This window comes from Leptodactylus fuscus, chromosome 1 (genome assembly GCF_031893055.1).
Source record: "Leptodactylus fuscus isolate aLepFus1 chromosome 1, aLepFus1.hap2, whole genome shotgun sequence".
NCBI lineage: Eukaryota > Metazoa > Chordata > Amphibia > Anura > Leptodactylidae > Leptodactylus > Leptodactylus fuscus.
In genome coordinates, this window is record NC_134265.1 from 50,430,249 (window position 1) to 50,447,609 (window position 17,361).

The 17,361-nt window shown below is 42.8% G+C and overlaps 1 protein-coding gene across 1 annotated transcript in view; it reads right to left on the reverse strand.

Moving 5' to 3' along the window:
- Positions 1–2,385: 2,385 nt before the first annotated feature.
- JMY (junction mediating and regulatory protein, p53 cofactor) overlaps positions 2,386–17,361 on the reverse strand; it is a 56,245-nt gene continuing 41,269 nt past the window's right edge. The window contains exons 9-11 of the mRNA XM_075270120.1: positions 16,575–17,133; positions 6,441–6,751; positions 2,386–4,453 (exon numbers count right to left, since the gene is read on the reverse strand). Of these exons, the coding sequence (XP_075126221.1) occupies positions 6,444–6,751; positions 16,575–17,133 (867 nt within the window). The 3' untranslated portion in view covers positions 2,386–4,453; positions 6,441–6,443. The remainder of the gene's footprint in view (positions 4,454–6,440; positions 6,752–16,574; positions 17,134–17,361) is intronic.

Consider the following 17,361-nt stretch of genomic DNA (forward strand, 5'->3'; position numbering starts at 1 on the left):
GTGAAAACGGGAGTAGAAGGAGGGAGGAGGTGAAGTGACCTGGCTTTGCTGATTTTGCTCACAGATTGCTCTTTCCTGTGTCTTGTGCTTTTTACAGCAATACTACCATGTATCTGCAGTGTCCCTGGATCTCCTAGTTCATGGTTACTTGGGGTTTCCTCAGCTATTGATTTTATATTTTACAATTACACCTGTAGAATTACATGTAAAGCCAGTGTTAGTAGTAATGGATAGAGGAGACGGGCAGACTGCTCCTTATTGTATACATCTCCAGGCTGAGCGATATATAAAAATGTGCTGTGGCCATAATGTGGTTATTAGCAGCAAAAACAATGATAGTACACCATGCATAAAGGCCTATAGAGTCAGAGAACAGACTGTCCACCGAGGCCCTGCACATATTTCAACTTTTCATGAAAACTTAGGTACCCTTTAAATAAAAACTGATTTTTTTTTTTTCCTGTGGGACACAAAAGTGTGGTATGTCCTACTTTTCTGCTGCTAGGTCCACAACTGCACGTCTTTCTGCTTTTTTTGGTCCATTGGAGGACCAGAAAAATAGAAAGTGGACAAAAATGGATCCAATTTATAACAGACACGAACGGAGCCTGAGGGCTCGTACACACAGGGCAAAAGGGGGTGGATTTTGGCACTGAATCCTCCTCAGAATCCGCCCCCTCAAAATAGAGGTCTTTGTAGACCGCTTGCATTTTTTTTTCCGCTAGAGGTTTGTTCCTGCTAGCACAAAAAAAGAAGCGAGTTGCCCTTTCCTCGGGAGGATTCCGCGGCTGATTCAGCCCCGACATCCGCCTCGAGACAGCACCCTCCGGACTAGACCCATTCATGACAGGTGCATTTTGTTCCTATTCTGACGCGGCTTCCCGCATCAGACTGAGGACCAAAATATGTGGTCACTAGCCCTGTGTGAACTAGCCCTAAGGAACTCTATTAACTATAAAGGGGGGTTAATGGTTGTCTTGTCATTTGTAAAAAATTTTGTTTTTGTCCAGCGATTTCCAACAGACGCTGCGATGGAGTCTTTAAACAAAGAGTCATTCACAGTGTGATCCCAGCCTGATCCATTTTTATTTAACACTATCTTAACTATGTGAACAGGTGCTCATCAGTTCCCAATCATTTTTGCTTCTGTAAACCTGATCATTAAAATGTGAGCGATCCCTTACCGTGATGTAAAAAAGATAAATCCTTCTCCATTATAGGAGCTCAACTAAGGTGTCATGGGAATACCTGCTGACAAGGTTCCTCACTATTTCTAATAAGTAGCAGAATTATGATGTCAGCTCTGCAGTATAATACAGATTGTGACTCAACACAACATAAGTAATGCAAAGTATTCATAATATTACTCCAAGTATGCATTACATCACATGTATAAACTGTAACTATAGGCTTGTATATGGTACCTTTAGCTTAACAGGAGAAAAACTCATTTGTATTTTGACACATCCAAGTACAGACATTAAGTCATATCTGAAACGTCAGGCGTAAGTCCCAAAGTTACTTAAAGGAGTTTCCTAGGACTTCAATATAGATGACATCAGATGGATGGGGGTCTGACTCCTGGCACCACCACCGGTTCATTGTTTACCATGACAGCACCATAAAGTTTGACTGTTCAAGTGAATGGGACAGGGCTACATGCAGTACCAGGCTCAGCCACTACAGAATGTGCGGGGCTGTGACTGGTAATGAGGAGTCTGCAGCCCTTGTCTGTCTTGTCAGTAGATCAGTGAAGGTGCTAATAGTCAGACTCCCACTAACCTGATATTAATAACCTATCCTAGGGCTAGGCCATCTAGGTTAACGCCACGGAGAACCCCTTTAAACCAAAAAAGTGCAAAATTAGTGAATTCATATTAGTACTGAAGAACACTAGACTCATAGTTCCCCCATACACAGTGCTCAGTTAGCGTCAGGAGTTTGTTGCTTGCATAGTTAATAATGTTTTAAGAGGTCATGTTATAAAAAGGTGAGTGGCAAATATTAAAAAAAAAATCTGTACACATTTAGCATAAAATATGGGAAATATGGGAAGAAAATTAACATTGTAGCATGAAAGCTTTCTACCTAGTAGGTAAGCCACAAGAAATAAGAGTATAGCTAACAACCAATGCCCTATACTTATGTCTGTATAAGGTGGGTTCACACTACTGTTGTTATAGTCTGTTGCTCTCATCTGTCACATGATGGCTGTCCATCTGCGAGGCGAATCCGCCTGAAAGAATGAGCATGTCCCTTCTTTTTCCAGGAACCGGCTCCTGGAAAAAGAACTGACCGGCTCCCATTGATTTCAATGGGAGCCATCTTTTTGGTCAGGATTTTAAGGCGGATACGGCCTCAAAATCCTGACCAAAAAACCCAGCGTGAACTTACTAACAGTGTCTAAGTCCGTTGCTCTCATCCTATCACTGATGAGAACAACGGACTCTAACAATAGTGTGAAAATAATCCAAGTGTGTCACGTCACACTGTAGCTTGACAACCATGATCAGATGTTTAAAGGGATACTAAGCCATCATTGACAAAGGACAGGCTAAGATAAAGGGCCTTACCTAAAGTTAGTTTGCTTGCTCATCCCTGTGGACAGTGAAGTAGAAGAAGGTTTCAACTGCAGCAAGCCACCTCCTAGCCAGAAACAAAGCAGCGGCCTGAGCCCCACTACAAAACTGGATTCCAATGCACTAGCGGGGCTGACGTTTGACAAAATGAAAACCTTCTGGACCCAAATACAAATTTTAGCTTCAGAGCCCCTTTAACATAGCAGATAGGTGTACATAAAGAGTAGGACAACAAAAACTACCAAAGCGTCAAATCTATTACATGACTGACACCAACAGCACCTGATGGGCCCTACTGACTAGAATAGGGTCCATTACATTTCTATGATTTTGTCAGGTATTTTTGACAAAATCTGCGATGGAGGATCTAAAACAGATGTGAACGCAGTCATACATGGAACAATCCCAGCTTGCATCTTTCAATAAAGTACAGTAATGAAAGCTTAACATGTCTGGGATATAAAGGGACATCTCCGGGGTCACTCCATCATCTTCTTAAACTATAACAAAAACTAATAAAAAAAAATAAAAAAAAAAATTCTTACCGTGCAAATTGGAACTTACAGAGAAAAAAAAACCTCCTAAAATAATGGAACAATGAAAATACAAATTCATTGACATATGTAGAAAAAAGTACATTACTGATACATAAGGGTGCATGCTATGTCCTATTGGTAACCTTGGATGCTAAAGCTTCACATGAGCATCATGCCGGAACGTCGGAAATTGGGTTCATCTATAAAGAAAATAGCTATATCTACCAGGCTAAACGTTATTTTTGGTTTTTTATCAAAACTAAGCAAAATATAGATTTTTGTATGACACCTAGAAGTATTAAGCGGGGCAGCCAAGCTCGGAGCTTCACCTAAATCCAGTAACACACTGGACAGTCGTGAATTTAGGTAGCTTGTTGGTCATAAATAATGGGTTAGGGGAAGCTTTCCCAAATAATGGCCATCGCGCGCTTATCAAAGAAAATATGCACAGGAAATAATACTAGATTCTTCTTTTAAGATTGATGTATAAATATAAATTTTGCATTTTCCTTACGAAACCCAATAAGGAAGTCGAAACCAAAATATTGCATAAAATAATTAAGACAAATAAAATAAAAAGCCGTCAAAATAATAAAAATGCAAAAATATAAGAATTAGTAAAATGACTAACTGCTGGTTATATACAGTATGTAGTCAGTTGCGTGAGCAGCTATACGGATTTATTGAACAGTGTGGAAAAAGCTCCTTGTCCACGGCAACCTATTCAATGTCTTCAAGAGAAAGAGTGCATGAGACATCAGACCAAAGTCTCAGGTGTACTGTACCTTACCCGACTTTCAAGACATGATGATACTCTGGAATATTTAGCAACGGCGAGAGCCTAACCATGGCCGCATTGTGTTGCGTCACCGTATGTTACTGCAATCCACTGGATGGGAGTAAACGCCGCACGATCTACTTCCCATTAATACAGTGTCTGATACTGTTGCTGGAAAGGAGGTCACTTATTGTCATTCTCCTTCACATGGATTGGGTTCAGTGCATCCAGTGATATGGATATTTCAGATGTCCATCGTACAATCCAACTTCACAAGTGATTCAATAGAGTGAGCCGTAAAAATACCAAATCTTCAGCGACATGAAGAGAAAAAAAATTGCATTTGGAAGCGGAGAAAAACCTCATAAAATCCAACTTGCCTGAAAGTATCACGCAGCGTATGCAATGGCTTCAATGGCAACTCCCGGTTTATGAGGTTTCTCAGTAGCGCGGGCTCTTTAAGGGGATCTACCTGATCTACTCTTCTTCTCATTCTTTTCTTCATGCAGCAAAAGCAATTCAGTTTGGCTGTGGGTAGCTTAATGGTACGTGAGATCCACCTGTGGGTGCACATAAAAAAATACCACATCAAGTTTATCGAGTGGAAATTAGAAATTACATTAGATATTTTTCAAAAACAGTACAACTTAAAAAAAAATAAATAAATAAATAAAAATATCAAAAAGCCCCAAAACTCATTTATCATGTAAAAAATATAAACAATAAAATTAATCTGTATTATTACATCTTCAAAAGTCAGAACTGTTAAAGGAGTTTTTTGGTCCCAATTGAATACTGGACAGGTCATCAGTATGTGATATGTTGGGATTAGGGATGAGTGATCAGGATCGAAAAGATCAGACCCTGATCGGCGATTGAGTAAATTTCACGATCGCGATAGGGTTCCGATCCCGCCTAAAAAAAGATCGGGAACGTAATTCTGATCCCGATCGCTCAACCCTTACCTGTAACTTAACTTACCTGCACAGAACCGCTGCCGCTCCTCGGAGCTCCAGGCCATTGTTCTCTGTCCTCTCCTCTTCTCATTCACATGCCGGCAGAGTGCCATGCGCGCCCCCGCCTCCCTAGTCTAGTGTTACTGATGCTGGGAGTAGGCGGGACTTGTAGTGGCTTAGGAGAGTGTGGGCGGGTACAGGGTGGGGAGACACGAGTGATTTACTAGGGAGGTGGGGGCGCGTATGGCGTTCCGCCGGCGTCTGAATGAGAGAGGAGAGAAATGGACAGAAAACAACGGCCCGGAGCTCTGGGGAGCGGCATACACACTGGGAGGGGAGGCGGCAGCGGTTCTGTGTAGGTAACCGGTCAGCAAGTTGGCTAAGTAGCCAGCGGATTTTTTAATCACTACACAGTGTGGAGTCCAAAAATTGAAGCATTCAATTTTTGGACTCCACGCTGTGTGGTGAATAGGATCGTTTTTAAAATCTTCGATCATTAAAAAATCCCATAGACATTAGGATCTGAATTGGGATCGGGTTCGGATGGAAAATGATCAGAAATCGGATTTTAAAAACGATCCTGAAATTTCAAGATTGGCTCAATCCCTAGTTCGGGACCAATACCCGGATCCAAAACAGATCATCTGTATGCTGCAAGCTACTAGTGCAGCACTGAAGTAACAGGAGCGGAGCAGCATCACTGTCCACTGGGTAGTGGGATTTTTGGTGAACTGCAGTGTGGCTATTACTTGTATAGCTGCGGTACTGCACATGCTGCCCATCTACTAGCAGCTTTAAATACCCAGTGGCTGCTAGAACCGATGATTTGTGCGGGGTCTGGGAGTCAGATCCTGACAGATCACATACTAATGGCCCATGGATAGGTTATTAGTATATATCATTTGATTTGTGTCCAGACAACCCCTTTAACCCAAATCTATCACAGCCATTTTCATCTTTTTTACAGTTTTTCATCGTCAGTTTTTATATCCCTCTTTCCAAATTCCGTAACTTTTTTTTACTATTCTATTCCCAGTTGTATGAAGGCTTGATTTTTTTGTGGGACAACTAAGGGCCCCATTTAATATTCCATACCATGTTTTGGGAAGCTGGAAACATATCATTGATGGGGTAGAACTGGAAAAAAAACCATTGCGTCATGATTTATTTATTAACTTTTCAAAGAGCTTATCGATGGGGCTCCTGGGTATCAGATTTTACTAATCTAATACTAATGGTCTACCCCACGGATATGTCACCAATATCGTAGTCCCATAAAATCCCTGTAACTGACTATATGCGTGATTTGAAGTGCTGTATGAGAAAAGGTTTCGATCACAATACAGATATATTAGGAGAGTAACCAGCTCAATATTATGGACCTATTTAGATTAAAAACTCCAAAGGAAGGACAAGTGAATGTTATCAAATTACTAAGACATACTTGAAGCCTAGTGGAGGAAGTGGCTACAGCAGATCTCCCTGTCTCTGATGTTCTAGTAAAGCATAATGAGGAGTAAGAAAGTCTTGTAAGTATAATTTACATTTATATCAGACTGTCTAACCATAGAATGTGGAGAAGGTGTAATACCGGTTAGTTTTCCCAGTCCGCACAAGGCAAACTCTCCTCTTCATCCTCAGACTCAGGCGAGGCCTCCTTGATCCGTCTAAGTGCTTCGTGAATGCTGCGTGTCAGTGGGTCAGTGTCAGGCAGAAGCGTGAAGGATTCCTTCAAAACATCTTTTTGTACTTTCTTCAATTTCACCCCTTTTCTGATTTGAGCTAATATGTTATTACTGTCATCCTCATCTTGGAAAGGAGCTAAAGTTCGCTGCTCAACCTTCTTTAGATGAAAACTACCACGTTTTAGGGATGCCAGCACCTCATCCATTGGTGAGCTCACTGCAAAAAAAGAGAAAAGGCTAAAGAAAACACGTAACATGAAAAAAAAAAAAACTACTGCAGAAAGTAATCTGGACGCATCATGCATCATGGTACTAGACTAACAAAGTCACCAATATAAAGACCATTCAGGTACTATGTATGTATGTCAGTGAAGTGTATGTCAGTGAAGCTGCGAACAGGAGCTTTTATGGGAGCAAAAAAGTACTCTCACTTTAGACATTTATGACAAATACACAGGTTATGCCATAAATAATAGAGAATAATAATAATAATAAACGTGGCTCCTCTGGGACACTTTCAGTCCACCTTTGTTCCCCCATCCTAAGGATACCTTCAGCAGTCTTCCCTTACACCCATTTTCCCTACTCCCTCTGCACCTTGCTCCCGCTGCCTCTCTTCTGTTCCCCATTACCCTGCTGCCCCCTTGACTCTATGTAGGGCGATCACGCCCCCGCTTCCTTTTCCCTTCATTCATAGTTGTGTTGCACACCCTTTTGTTTGTTTTTTTGATAGTTTGTTTATTTCCCTTGATATAATGTTTACTCTGCTGCGCGTTTGCCTGTCCCCTTCCCTTCCCCACCTCGCTTACCCATACAGTGACTGTACCCCTCATTTCCCCTGATCCCCCCTCCACATTCAGTTGTGGTTTTTGTTGGTTTTATCCTCTTAACTTTAATAAATATTTTAATGAGAAAAATATTATATATATATATATATATATATATATATTAGAGGGAGGACCCGGCTTCGCACGGGTATATTACATTTTATGTTTGTGTAGTGGCCCCATAAGAAATGTCCAATTTTGCACTGATGTATTTTGTATGTGGTTTGTGTGTATGTCCATAAGCCTCATGTGATTATGTGTATCTCATTTTGGATATCAGTGAAAAACCTGTGATCAGTTGTTATGGATACCTGGAGTAAAGCTGTATCTAATCCTTCCCCGTGTAGTACTGTGTTTAGACGCAAGTATCTAATCCTTGTTGGTGTGGTACTGTGTGCAGATGCACATATCTAATCCTCCGGCGTGTGGTACTGTGTGCAGATGTGTGTATCTAATCCTCCCCCGTGTGGCATTGTGTGAAGAGGCACGTATCTAATCCTCCGGTAAGTGAAACTGTGTGCAGATGCGCGTATCTAATCTTACGGCATGTGGTACTATGTGCAGATGTGCGTATCTAATCCTCTGGCGTGTGGTACTGTGTGAAGACAGGTGTATCTAATCCTCAGGCGTGAGGTACTGTGTGCAGATGCACGTATCTAATCCTCCCCCGTTTGGTACTGTGTGCTGAGACGCGTATCTAATTATCTGGCATGTGGTACTGTGTGCAGAGGCTTGTATCTAATCATCCAAAGTGTGGTACTGTGTTCAGATGCACGTATCTAATCCTCCCCTGTGTGGTATTGTGTGAAGAGGCGCGTATCTAATCCTACGGCATGTGAAACTGTGTGTAGACACACGTATCTAATCCTACAGCATGTGGTACTGTATGCAGACGCGTGTATCTAATCCTATGGCGTGTACAACTGTGTGAAGATGTGCATATCTAATCGTCTGACGTGTGGAACTGTAAGCAGATGCGCGTATCTAATCCTACGGCATGTGGTACTGTGTGCAGACGTGCTTATCTAATCCTCTGGTGTGTGGAACTGTGTGCAAATGCGCGTATCTAATCCTCCCCTGTGTGTTATTGTGTGATGAGGCGTGTATCTAATCCTACGGCGAGTGGAACTGTGTGTAGACGCGCATATCTAATCCTACGGCATGTGGTACTGTATGCAGATGCGCGTATCTAATTCTTCCCTGTGTGGTACTGTGTATTGAGACGTGTATCTAATTCTCTGGCTTGTGGTACTGTGTGCAGAGGCATGTATCTAATCCTCCCCTGTGTGGTATTGTGTGAAGAGGTGCGTATCTAATCCTACGGCATGTGGAACTGTGTGTAGATGCACGTATCTAATCCTACTGCATGTGGTACTGTGTGCAGATGTGCATATCTTATGCTCTGGTGTGTGGAACTGTGTGCAGATGCGTGTATCCAATCCTTTGGCATGTGGTACTGTGTGCAGACGCATGTATCCAATCCCCCGGCATGTGGTACTTTGTGCAGACGCGTGAATCTAATCCTTTGGCATGTGGAACTGTGTACAGAAGCGCATATTTAATCCTCTGGTTTGTGGGACTGTGTGCAGACGCGTGTATCTAATCCTCTGGCGTGTGATACTGTGTGCTGATCTGTGTATCTAATCCTCTGATGCGTGTATCTCAGTTTGGATATCAGTGTTGGGTTGTGTATGTGGAGTGACCATGTGTATTGCAGTTGGAATATGAGTGAAAGACTTGCAGGTTTGTATTGGCTAAGGGGGGGGGGCATTGTGTTTGGAATGCTGTATCTCAGCAACGGTACGTCCGAGCGAGTTGGAGTCTCGTCTTAAACCTTCCCGGATACCTGAAGTATCTCTGTGCCAAATTTGGTGAAGATCGGTCCAGTCGTTTGGTTCGCATTAGAGCACAGACAGACAGACAGACAGGAATTCATTTTTATAATATAGGGAGATATAAAATTATTATTCATAGGTAGCAAAACACAAGGTCGGTTTAGTCCAAACTTATACTCTCTCTCTCATTTATACTCCCCTTCCGTTCGCTCTTCAGGGCCTCCTTGCTGCCTCCCATACTCTGCACCCTCCTCCTGATGGTGTCTAGTACTCTTCTCTGACGTCATGCTCCCGGGGTCTCTGCTGAGGCCTATGATTGGGCCTCAGTAGTGACATGGGCACGTCGAGTGTCACAATGTGTTTGCAGCCTAATAAGGTAATTTTAAAAGCCCCTCCATGGATCTATCTCCAAGGAGGGAAAGACACAGATTCAACTAGAGGTTCCAAAATCTACAGAGACTTCAACAGGTGACCAGGGACATGACAATTATTATGAAATTTTTTTTTTAACATCAATGAAAAAAGGTCCTTACCCCGCAGAAATTTTAATTGGAAAAAAGTAGCTGCATTTTTGAGCAAATAAAATGTGCCTCACAGCTTGTGACTTTTTCCCACCACAATTCTGGCGCTTTATATATTAGGACATGTTAGCGACTGATGGATTTTTGTATCTAATCAGGCTACTTAAGACATGACAGATTTGCCACAGCTTTCCAGTGTGGATTCTGAACTCATTTGTGGTATAGTATGGAGACAAAAGCCCCATGACATGTCACTTCCTGTGGGCGGTTTCATTAGGAAGTCATGCATCTCACATGTGATGTCACTTCCTGTGGGCAGTCATGTGGCCTCTCTTTCCATTTCTTCATGTCCTTGTATTGTAAATGACTTTATTGATGACTATGTTTTATAATCACTCTTTCTATATATGCCTTTATTTCAGCCTCTTCATTAGCACATGGACAGAGCCGCCTCCTCCACAGGCAGTTAGAGGTAAGTACCAGAGGATTATGCCCAACATTTATCATTCCTATCATCTTCATTTAGAAATAGATTTTATATTATACTAGCTTTTACCCGCGACTTCGTCTGCGGTGATTTGAGAATTGGGCGGACACAGACGTGTGAAACTGTAAAAGTGCTTTAAAAAGTTTGGTGGGCTAGCAAATGTGATGTGTTATATTGTGTATCTAGTGATACAGACAATGTGATGTGATGTATTGTGTATGTCGTGGTACAGACAATGTGATGTGTTGTATTGTGTATGTAGTGATACAGACAATGTGATGTGTTGTATTGTGTATGTAGTGATACAGACAATGTGACGTGTTGTATTGTGTATGTCGTGGTACAGACAATGTGACGTGTTGTATTGTGTATGTAGTGATACAGACAATGTGATGTGTTGTATTGTGTATGTAGTGATACAGACAATGTGATGTGTTGTGTATGTAGTGAGGAAAGCTATATGTAAATGTGAGTGAGTAGAGTGAGGGCTACTCCTGAGGTGACAGTAAGGAGTGTGCAGGCAGGTTGAGGCAGGAAATGCCAGGCAGTGTGTGTGAGTCTACAGCTGGGGCTAGGAGTCCTGCTTTTGTGAGTCTCCTGCTAGGAAGCCATGTTGTTTAGTGGCACCAAAAGTAGCCTGTGACACAATCCTAAGGGAAAACTATGTTTGTGGAAAATTGCACGCAAATCCGTCCAGGCGTTTTAGCGTGATTGAGGAACAAACATCCAAACTTACAAACATCCAAACACACAAACTTTCACACTTATATTAGTAGGATTATTAATAAAATATAATAACTTGACACAGGGTTTGGGAAGATTGCCTACATTAAACAATGTCCTTCCATAGGCTCTATAGGGGAATGTGAGGCCCCAGGAGAATGGGAAGGTGGGGTTTACATTATCAGGGTTGTGTTGTATCAGTAATTGCAGATGTTATTCTCCATTTTTCCTGCAGAGGCACTGCAGGGAAAAGAAACACATAGCCTTTGTTTTAATAAGCCTCAAGTTGAAATCATAGATTTTCTAAGGTACTTGGCAGCTCAGGAGTTGGACTAGGACAATCAGAAGAGAAGAGGAAACTATTGATTTTGTTTTTTTTTACCTTCTTTTGAATAAGCAGAAGTTCTTTATGTAAAGTCTTCTCAAGAAGATTATCATCGTAGCATTACAAAGTCAACACCACAAAGTTCTCATCGCAAGCCAAGATGTCACAGAACGTAAAATTATACATACATATATATATATATATATATATATATATATATATACACACACACACACACACACGTATATACACCGTATGTACTCGAGTATAAGCTGAGTTTTTATCTATCTATATATTTTTTTTTTTTGCTTAACTTAACTTGAGTATGAGCCGAGAGGGGCTTTTTCAGCACAAAAACTGTGCTGAAAAACTCGGCTTATACTCGAATGTATGTGTATATGTATATTAGATTAAAGGGTCCTAAGGGCAGAGCAGACATTAACCATTTAATGACCACTCCTGCTATGTTTTATACCATGAGCCCCTTCATAGTCTACAATTGATTTTTTTTTTTTCCCCCCTAAATTGCTCCAGACTGCTCCCTATAATTTTTGGGGGTCAGTGTGGATGAAGTCATAACTGCTCATGGCCTGCATGTAGCTGAAATATTTTTGTTACAACATAGCTGGTGGTTGAAACTCATAACGGTGATCCTTAAAGAGTCAACGATGGTTTTCCACAGATTGTAACCTAAGAAGAGAAAGGCCAGTCTATTCATGGAAAGTCAGAGGGAACTATGGAATAGATTGTAAGCCATGTGGTTAATCTCCAGTCAATAGACATCTGGAGATTGACTTTAGTGGCAGGAATCCTCTCTTTAGGTTAGTACTGATGATGACCAGCATCTATCTCTGAGACTGGGCTACATGGTGACCCTGGCTGCAGCATATATCATGTGGTTTGAGATCACAGTGTAGCACTTTCTCCATTAACTCTCAGGAAAGTGAATGTAGCTGCGTTATGACAAGCAAATAAACATCTGCAAATCTGCTGATATATTAGCTAATAGTTGTTACAGCAGTGGTTGCAACTGATGGTTGGGTCCAAAACTTAAAATGACCTGGATTGTTGGGCGATCCCGCCCTTGCGAGTCATCGAGTCACAACCATATTCGCGTTCACTGGCTGAGGTGCCAGCTGTGTTACCTGCTGATCTTTGGCTGTGTCATGTGTGTTGTGGCTAAAGTCACCGTGTAGCCCCTGTCTTAGAGATAAGCGGCCACCATGGTCATCATTTATTATATTTCATCATGAAGAAGATTCCCAACTATGATTTGTAAGCTTTTAGAAGCAGGATAACCCCCATCAACACAGAGGATGAGATACACAATGTATCTACAGCTATTCATACACATCTATATACATTGTAAGCCTGTATTGTGGCAATATTTCCTAGTCTTTAAAGGGGTTGTCCCATCACAAGGATCCTATCTATACTGCTTGTTAATGTGAATGTAAGACTTTCCCTAAATACATTGCTTCAGCAAAACTGCTTTGTTTGTACACTATATCATTTCATTCATTTTTTGACACATCCCTTGACTTATCTGGTCATAAGTCAAGTGATGTATCTGCTGCTCTGAGGGGGGAGGGAGGAGGGGCTAAGTGCACAAGAGCGAGCCTGGAGGGGGGGGGGGGGGGTAGTTTACCCTTTGGGGGAAGGGGCTGCCAATACAGACCCGGCATCTGCTGTAATAGAGAGGCGGATGCCGGGGAGTGTAGATGCCGGCACAGGTGAAGCCAGCAGCAGCAGGAGCGATGCTGCTATTCCGGAGGGGAGGGGAGGGGGCGGGAGGAGTTGCAGAATAGCAGCATCGGTCCTGCCGCTGCAGGCTTCACCTGTGCCAGCGTCTACACTCCCCGGCATCCGTCTCTCTATTACAGCGGATGCCGGGTCTGTATTACACTGTGAAGGCTGTAAGTCCGATGCCTAGTGCATCGGCAGCACACACGCAGGGCCAGCGGCATAGAAGCGACGACTTCTCGTCGCTGGCTTTGCATATGTAACCCCGCACACCAATGACGCAACAAAGCCAGAAGAATTTGCTGCAGCGAAGACTAGCGAGTATGCAACGTGGGACAACCCCTTTAAGCTCTTCAGGGCAGGTTTCTGGTATGGGGCAGCAGTAGTCAGATAGATAGACATGGGTTATATTGCTGATTGCTATAAAATCAAAGAATTTATTTTTTTTTCCCTGAGACTCAGATTTCCGGAGTTTTTCTTCAGCTTCCTCTGGATCATCGGGTTGGGGCTCTTATCTCAGGACCTTATTTATGGATGGTCAGATGGACCATCACAGGAGCTCAGACTCCATGGAGCTGATAGAAGAACAACAACTCCCATCATTTAGTAGGATATAATACAAGCCCTTATTTTGAATGGTGTAAAATCAGCTGTTTCTGTGTCCGGTGTAAATTTTCGCAGCGATTATTGCATTACTCAGTAAGTATAATTCACAGAGACACAAACAGAACCACACAGTCATCCATGTACAGAGAGAGCATACGGTCTATGAACCGCCACATAGTCGTCCATGTACAGATGGAGCATATGGTCCATGAACCGCTACAGTCCTCCATGTACTATAAACTATTGTGGCACACTAATACATGTTATATGTAAGTAGTGTAAGCACAGTCTGATCTTTAGAGGGGCAGCCCAATGGGGCAGGTTATGAGATTGTGGATCTATCTATCTATCTATATGTGATGAACAGATCCACAATCTCAAGACGTTCCGTAAATTGAAAATATATTCTGGGCAGATTGAAAATGCACCAGGATGAGAACACTAAGAATCCATGAGAATAACCAGGAGACTCCCCATCAGGACTGATAACCAAAGGAGGAAAGTATGAAGGAGCTCACCTGGAAATTTTCTGGGCATTGATGTGAGACACTGCAGCTCGGTCTCCGTCTTGTAGCTGGAGGTGTATTAAGTCCAGTTTTTTGTGTTGTCATATTTGCAATGGGACTATCTATAGCTACAAACAGGTTGATAGACCTACATGATGAGTTATGTCTTCCTGTGGTCTCCCATAGTCCTTACTCAAAAAACCCATCAGAGCATGGCAGCAGCAGAAATAGAGGACCAACGAAGAAGCAAAGCCTGAAGCCTAATGGACTCAACACAAATTACAAGTCGGGATGAGAGAACCAGATCTGATCCGAGATTTCCAAAAGTTTCCCAACACTCTGGGGTCTCTTCAGAACTCAGGGTACAATAAGTGAAGGTCCAAGGGAGGTGAGGGAAAATAAAAAAAAAAATACATATACTCCCCTTGCCTTACCGCTCCTGAGCATCCGGTAGTCCCTCTCTGCCCACATAATTATGGGTTCGGCCAAACCCCAAAAATGTGGAATCAGCTGAACATGGAATTGTGAGAAAGTCCCCAAGTTTGTGAACGTAGGGGCCACTCAGGGACATTATACTGTGTGGAGGGGCCACTGTGGGATATAATACTGTGTGTAGGAACCACTATCAGGCATAATACTGTGTGGACGGGCTATGGTACATTATTTTGTCACAGGGATCTTTGGCATGAATTGGGGGGGGGGGGGGGGGGCGGCGCTGAACTTTCTGCAGTCCCAAAGTACCCTTAATCCGCCCCCATTTAAGTAATGAATGCAGCTTACCACTTGCTCCTTAAACATCACTAAGGATGGGGGCCATTTTATTACACGTGTGGTCATTATATTATAGGTGCGGACACTGTAATCCATTATAATAGAGCTGCAGTACTGAAGGGGTCATTCTACTGAGTGTGAGGGTCATTACACTATATGTGGGGGCAATGAGGGGTCCATTACATAACAAGACTTTTAAATGAAGCCTTATTTTATTAACATTTGTAAGTGATCATTACTTTAGGGGTACCCATGGGAAAATTTGAGGTTGAGAACCACTGACACAGAATATAGCCAATTGTTGGGATCCTAGAAAGAACAGCATGCTCTCAGCGTTTTTTTTTTCTGAGTAGGGTCCCCGTTATGAAACGTGCATCGCTTATAACAGACAAACCATAAAAAATCAGACACATTTTAGTAAACTACTACTCCTTAACCCCTTCCCGACATCTGCTGTAATAGTATGGTGGAAGTTGGGTTTTAAACATGGCGGCCACTCAGCTCAGCAAAGACCCAGCACTAAGGCCCATGATCGGTGCTTGCACTGGTGCCTTTCCCTGGCACCACATGATGCCATCATTTTGGGGAGGATTGTCGGATCCCTATGATACAAATGCCGGTATTTTGCAATGCATTGCACCTTATACACAGTCCAGTTATATTAATGTGACCACCGCTTACTCTTGACGTCAATATTAAATAACCAATGGCAGAAGGCACGTGTCATCAGCCATCTGGGTGCACTCATCATTGTGAAAGGCACAATGGATCAACACAAGTATGCATCTATCCTTGCGGACCATGTTCTCCCCTACATGTGAAGTGTCTTTCCTCAGGATGATGGCATCTACCAGCAGGACAATGCGACATGTCATAAAGCTCGTAGTGTACGTGCGTGGTTCGAGGAGCACCAGGATGAGTTTACCGTACTCCCTTGGCCAGCAAATTCCCCGGACTTAAACCCAATCGAGAATCTGTGGGACCACCTCGATCGTGTTGTTCGCGCCATGGATGCTCAACCGCGTAACCTAGCGCAGCTGGCCACGGCACTGGAGTTGGCACGGCTCAACATCCCAGAGAACATCATCACAACATCCCCTCTCTTCCTGCACGTTCGTTCCCTTCCTGTGCAAATTCTATTGTAAGTAATAACATTGAAATACAAGGCCATTTACAACCTGTCTCCTCTATACATCTCTCTCCTGTATCTTCAATACTCTAGAATCCACTATCCAAACAGTTAACTGTGTCCCATCATCTGAATCTTCAGAAGCAACCTGAAAACCCGCCTCTTTGGGAAAACCTACAAAAACCCTACTGGCACTACACTACCATATAAGCCGGTGGTGCTGGCCACCTAGCTGTGCAGATATTTGCAAAAGGCCATTTTCACTTGAATGGATGTGTGGTGCAGTGGTTACGAGCGCCCTCCAGCAGGAAACGACTGTGAAGTGGGCTCAGAGATGTACGAATGCTGCAGCCCCTTCAGTAGGGATCCTAGAGGTCAGACCTCCACCAATCACAAAGAGTTATGGCATCTCCTATCTATATGCCACTATTTTATAAGAAGGAAATACCCCTGTAAACTCATGTGTATGTCCCATGTTATGTTCTGAAACCCTTTAGTTTGTCATGTATTCAGCATTGTGGAATTAACGGTGCTTTATAAGAACTAGTAATAATCTGGGCGACATACCTCTTCTTCGTTGTATACCTTCCAGAGCTCCAGTTTTCTTCAGTTTTTTTCTGGCACTAAGAAGCTGACTGCTGTCAAATAATTGGGACAAAGGGCCGCTAGGAGGTGTCTGGGGTGCCGACTCTTCTGACTCCTTCTTAACATGAATAACTCTGACTTCTAAGGGACTTGCTTCTTTCTTCTGAGGTGGAGGAAGTGGTGGAGGCGGTGGCGGTAATGGTGGGGGTGGTGGAGAGTACACTGGAAGTGAAATGGGTTGCACAGCATTGGTTTCAAGTGTTTCATGAGTTAAAGTGGGGAGTGAAGCGGTTTGCTGAAGTCCAGAGGTATCTACATCGGGAGGTAATAAATTCTCTTCAAGTTTTAGGTTTTCGAGCTTTTCAACCCCCAACGGCTGGACATTTTCTGGTGATTCCACGTCAAGGCTCCCCTGTGTCTGAATACTGACCGAGAGGGATTGTGGTTCATCGACACTGGGGGGAATTCTTCCTGTGGGTTTTCGTCTACTATGAGCCAAACGCAGTCTTGTTGATTTAAGGATCACTTGCCCAGGATGACGCTGAACATGAAATAAGCAAATTAATATATCATTAATTGTAATAATTAGTCACCACCATAACACGGAGCACCAGCACTAAATGGTACATCCTATTACTGTGCCCCTATTACTGAGGAAAGCTGTGAATGTGAGGTACAAATAGATTTCCTAGATAAACATGAGACATATCACCTGCTGGTTGTGCCTTTTCGCAACTTCAAATTTTCCAAGATTGGAAGATTTTTTTTT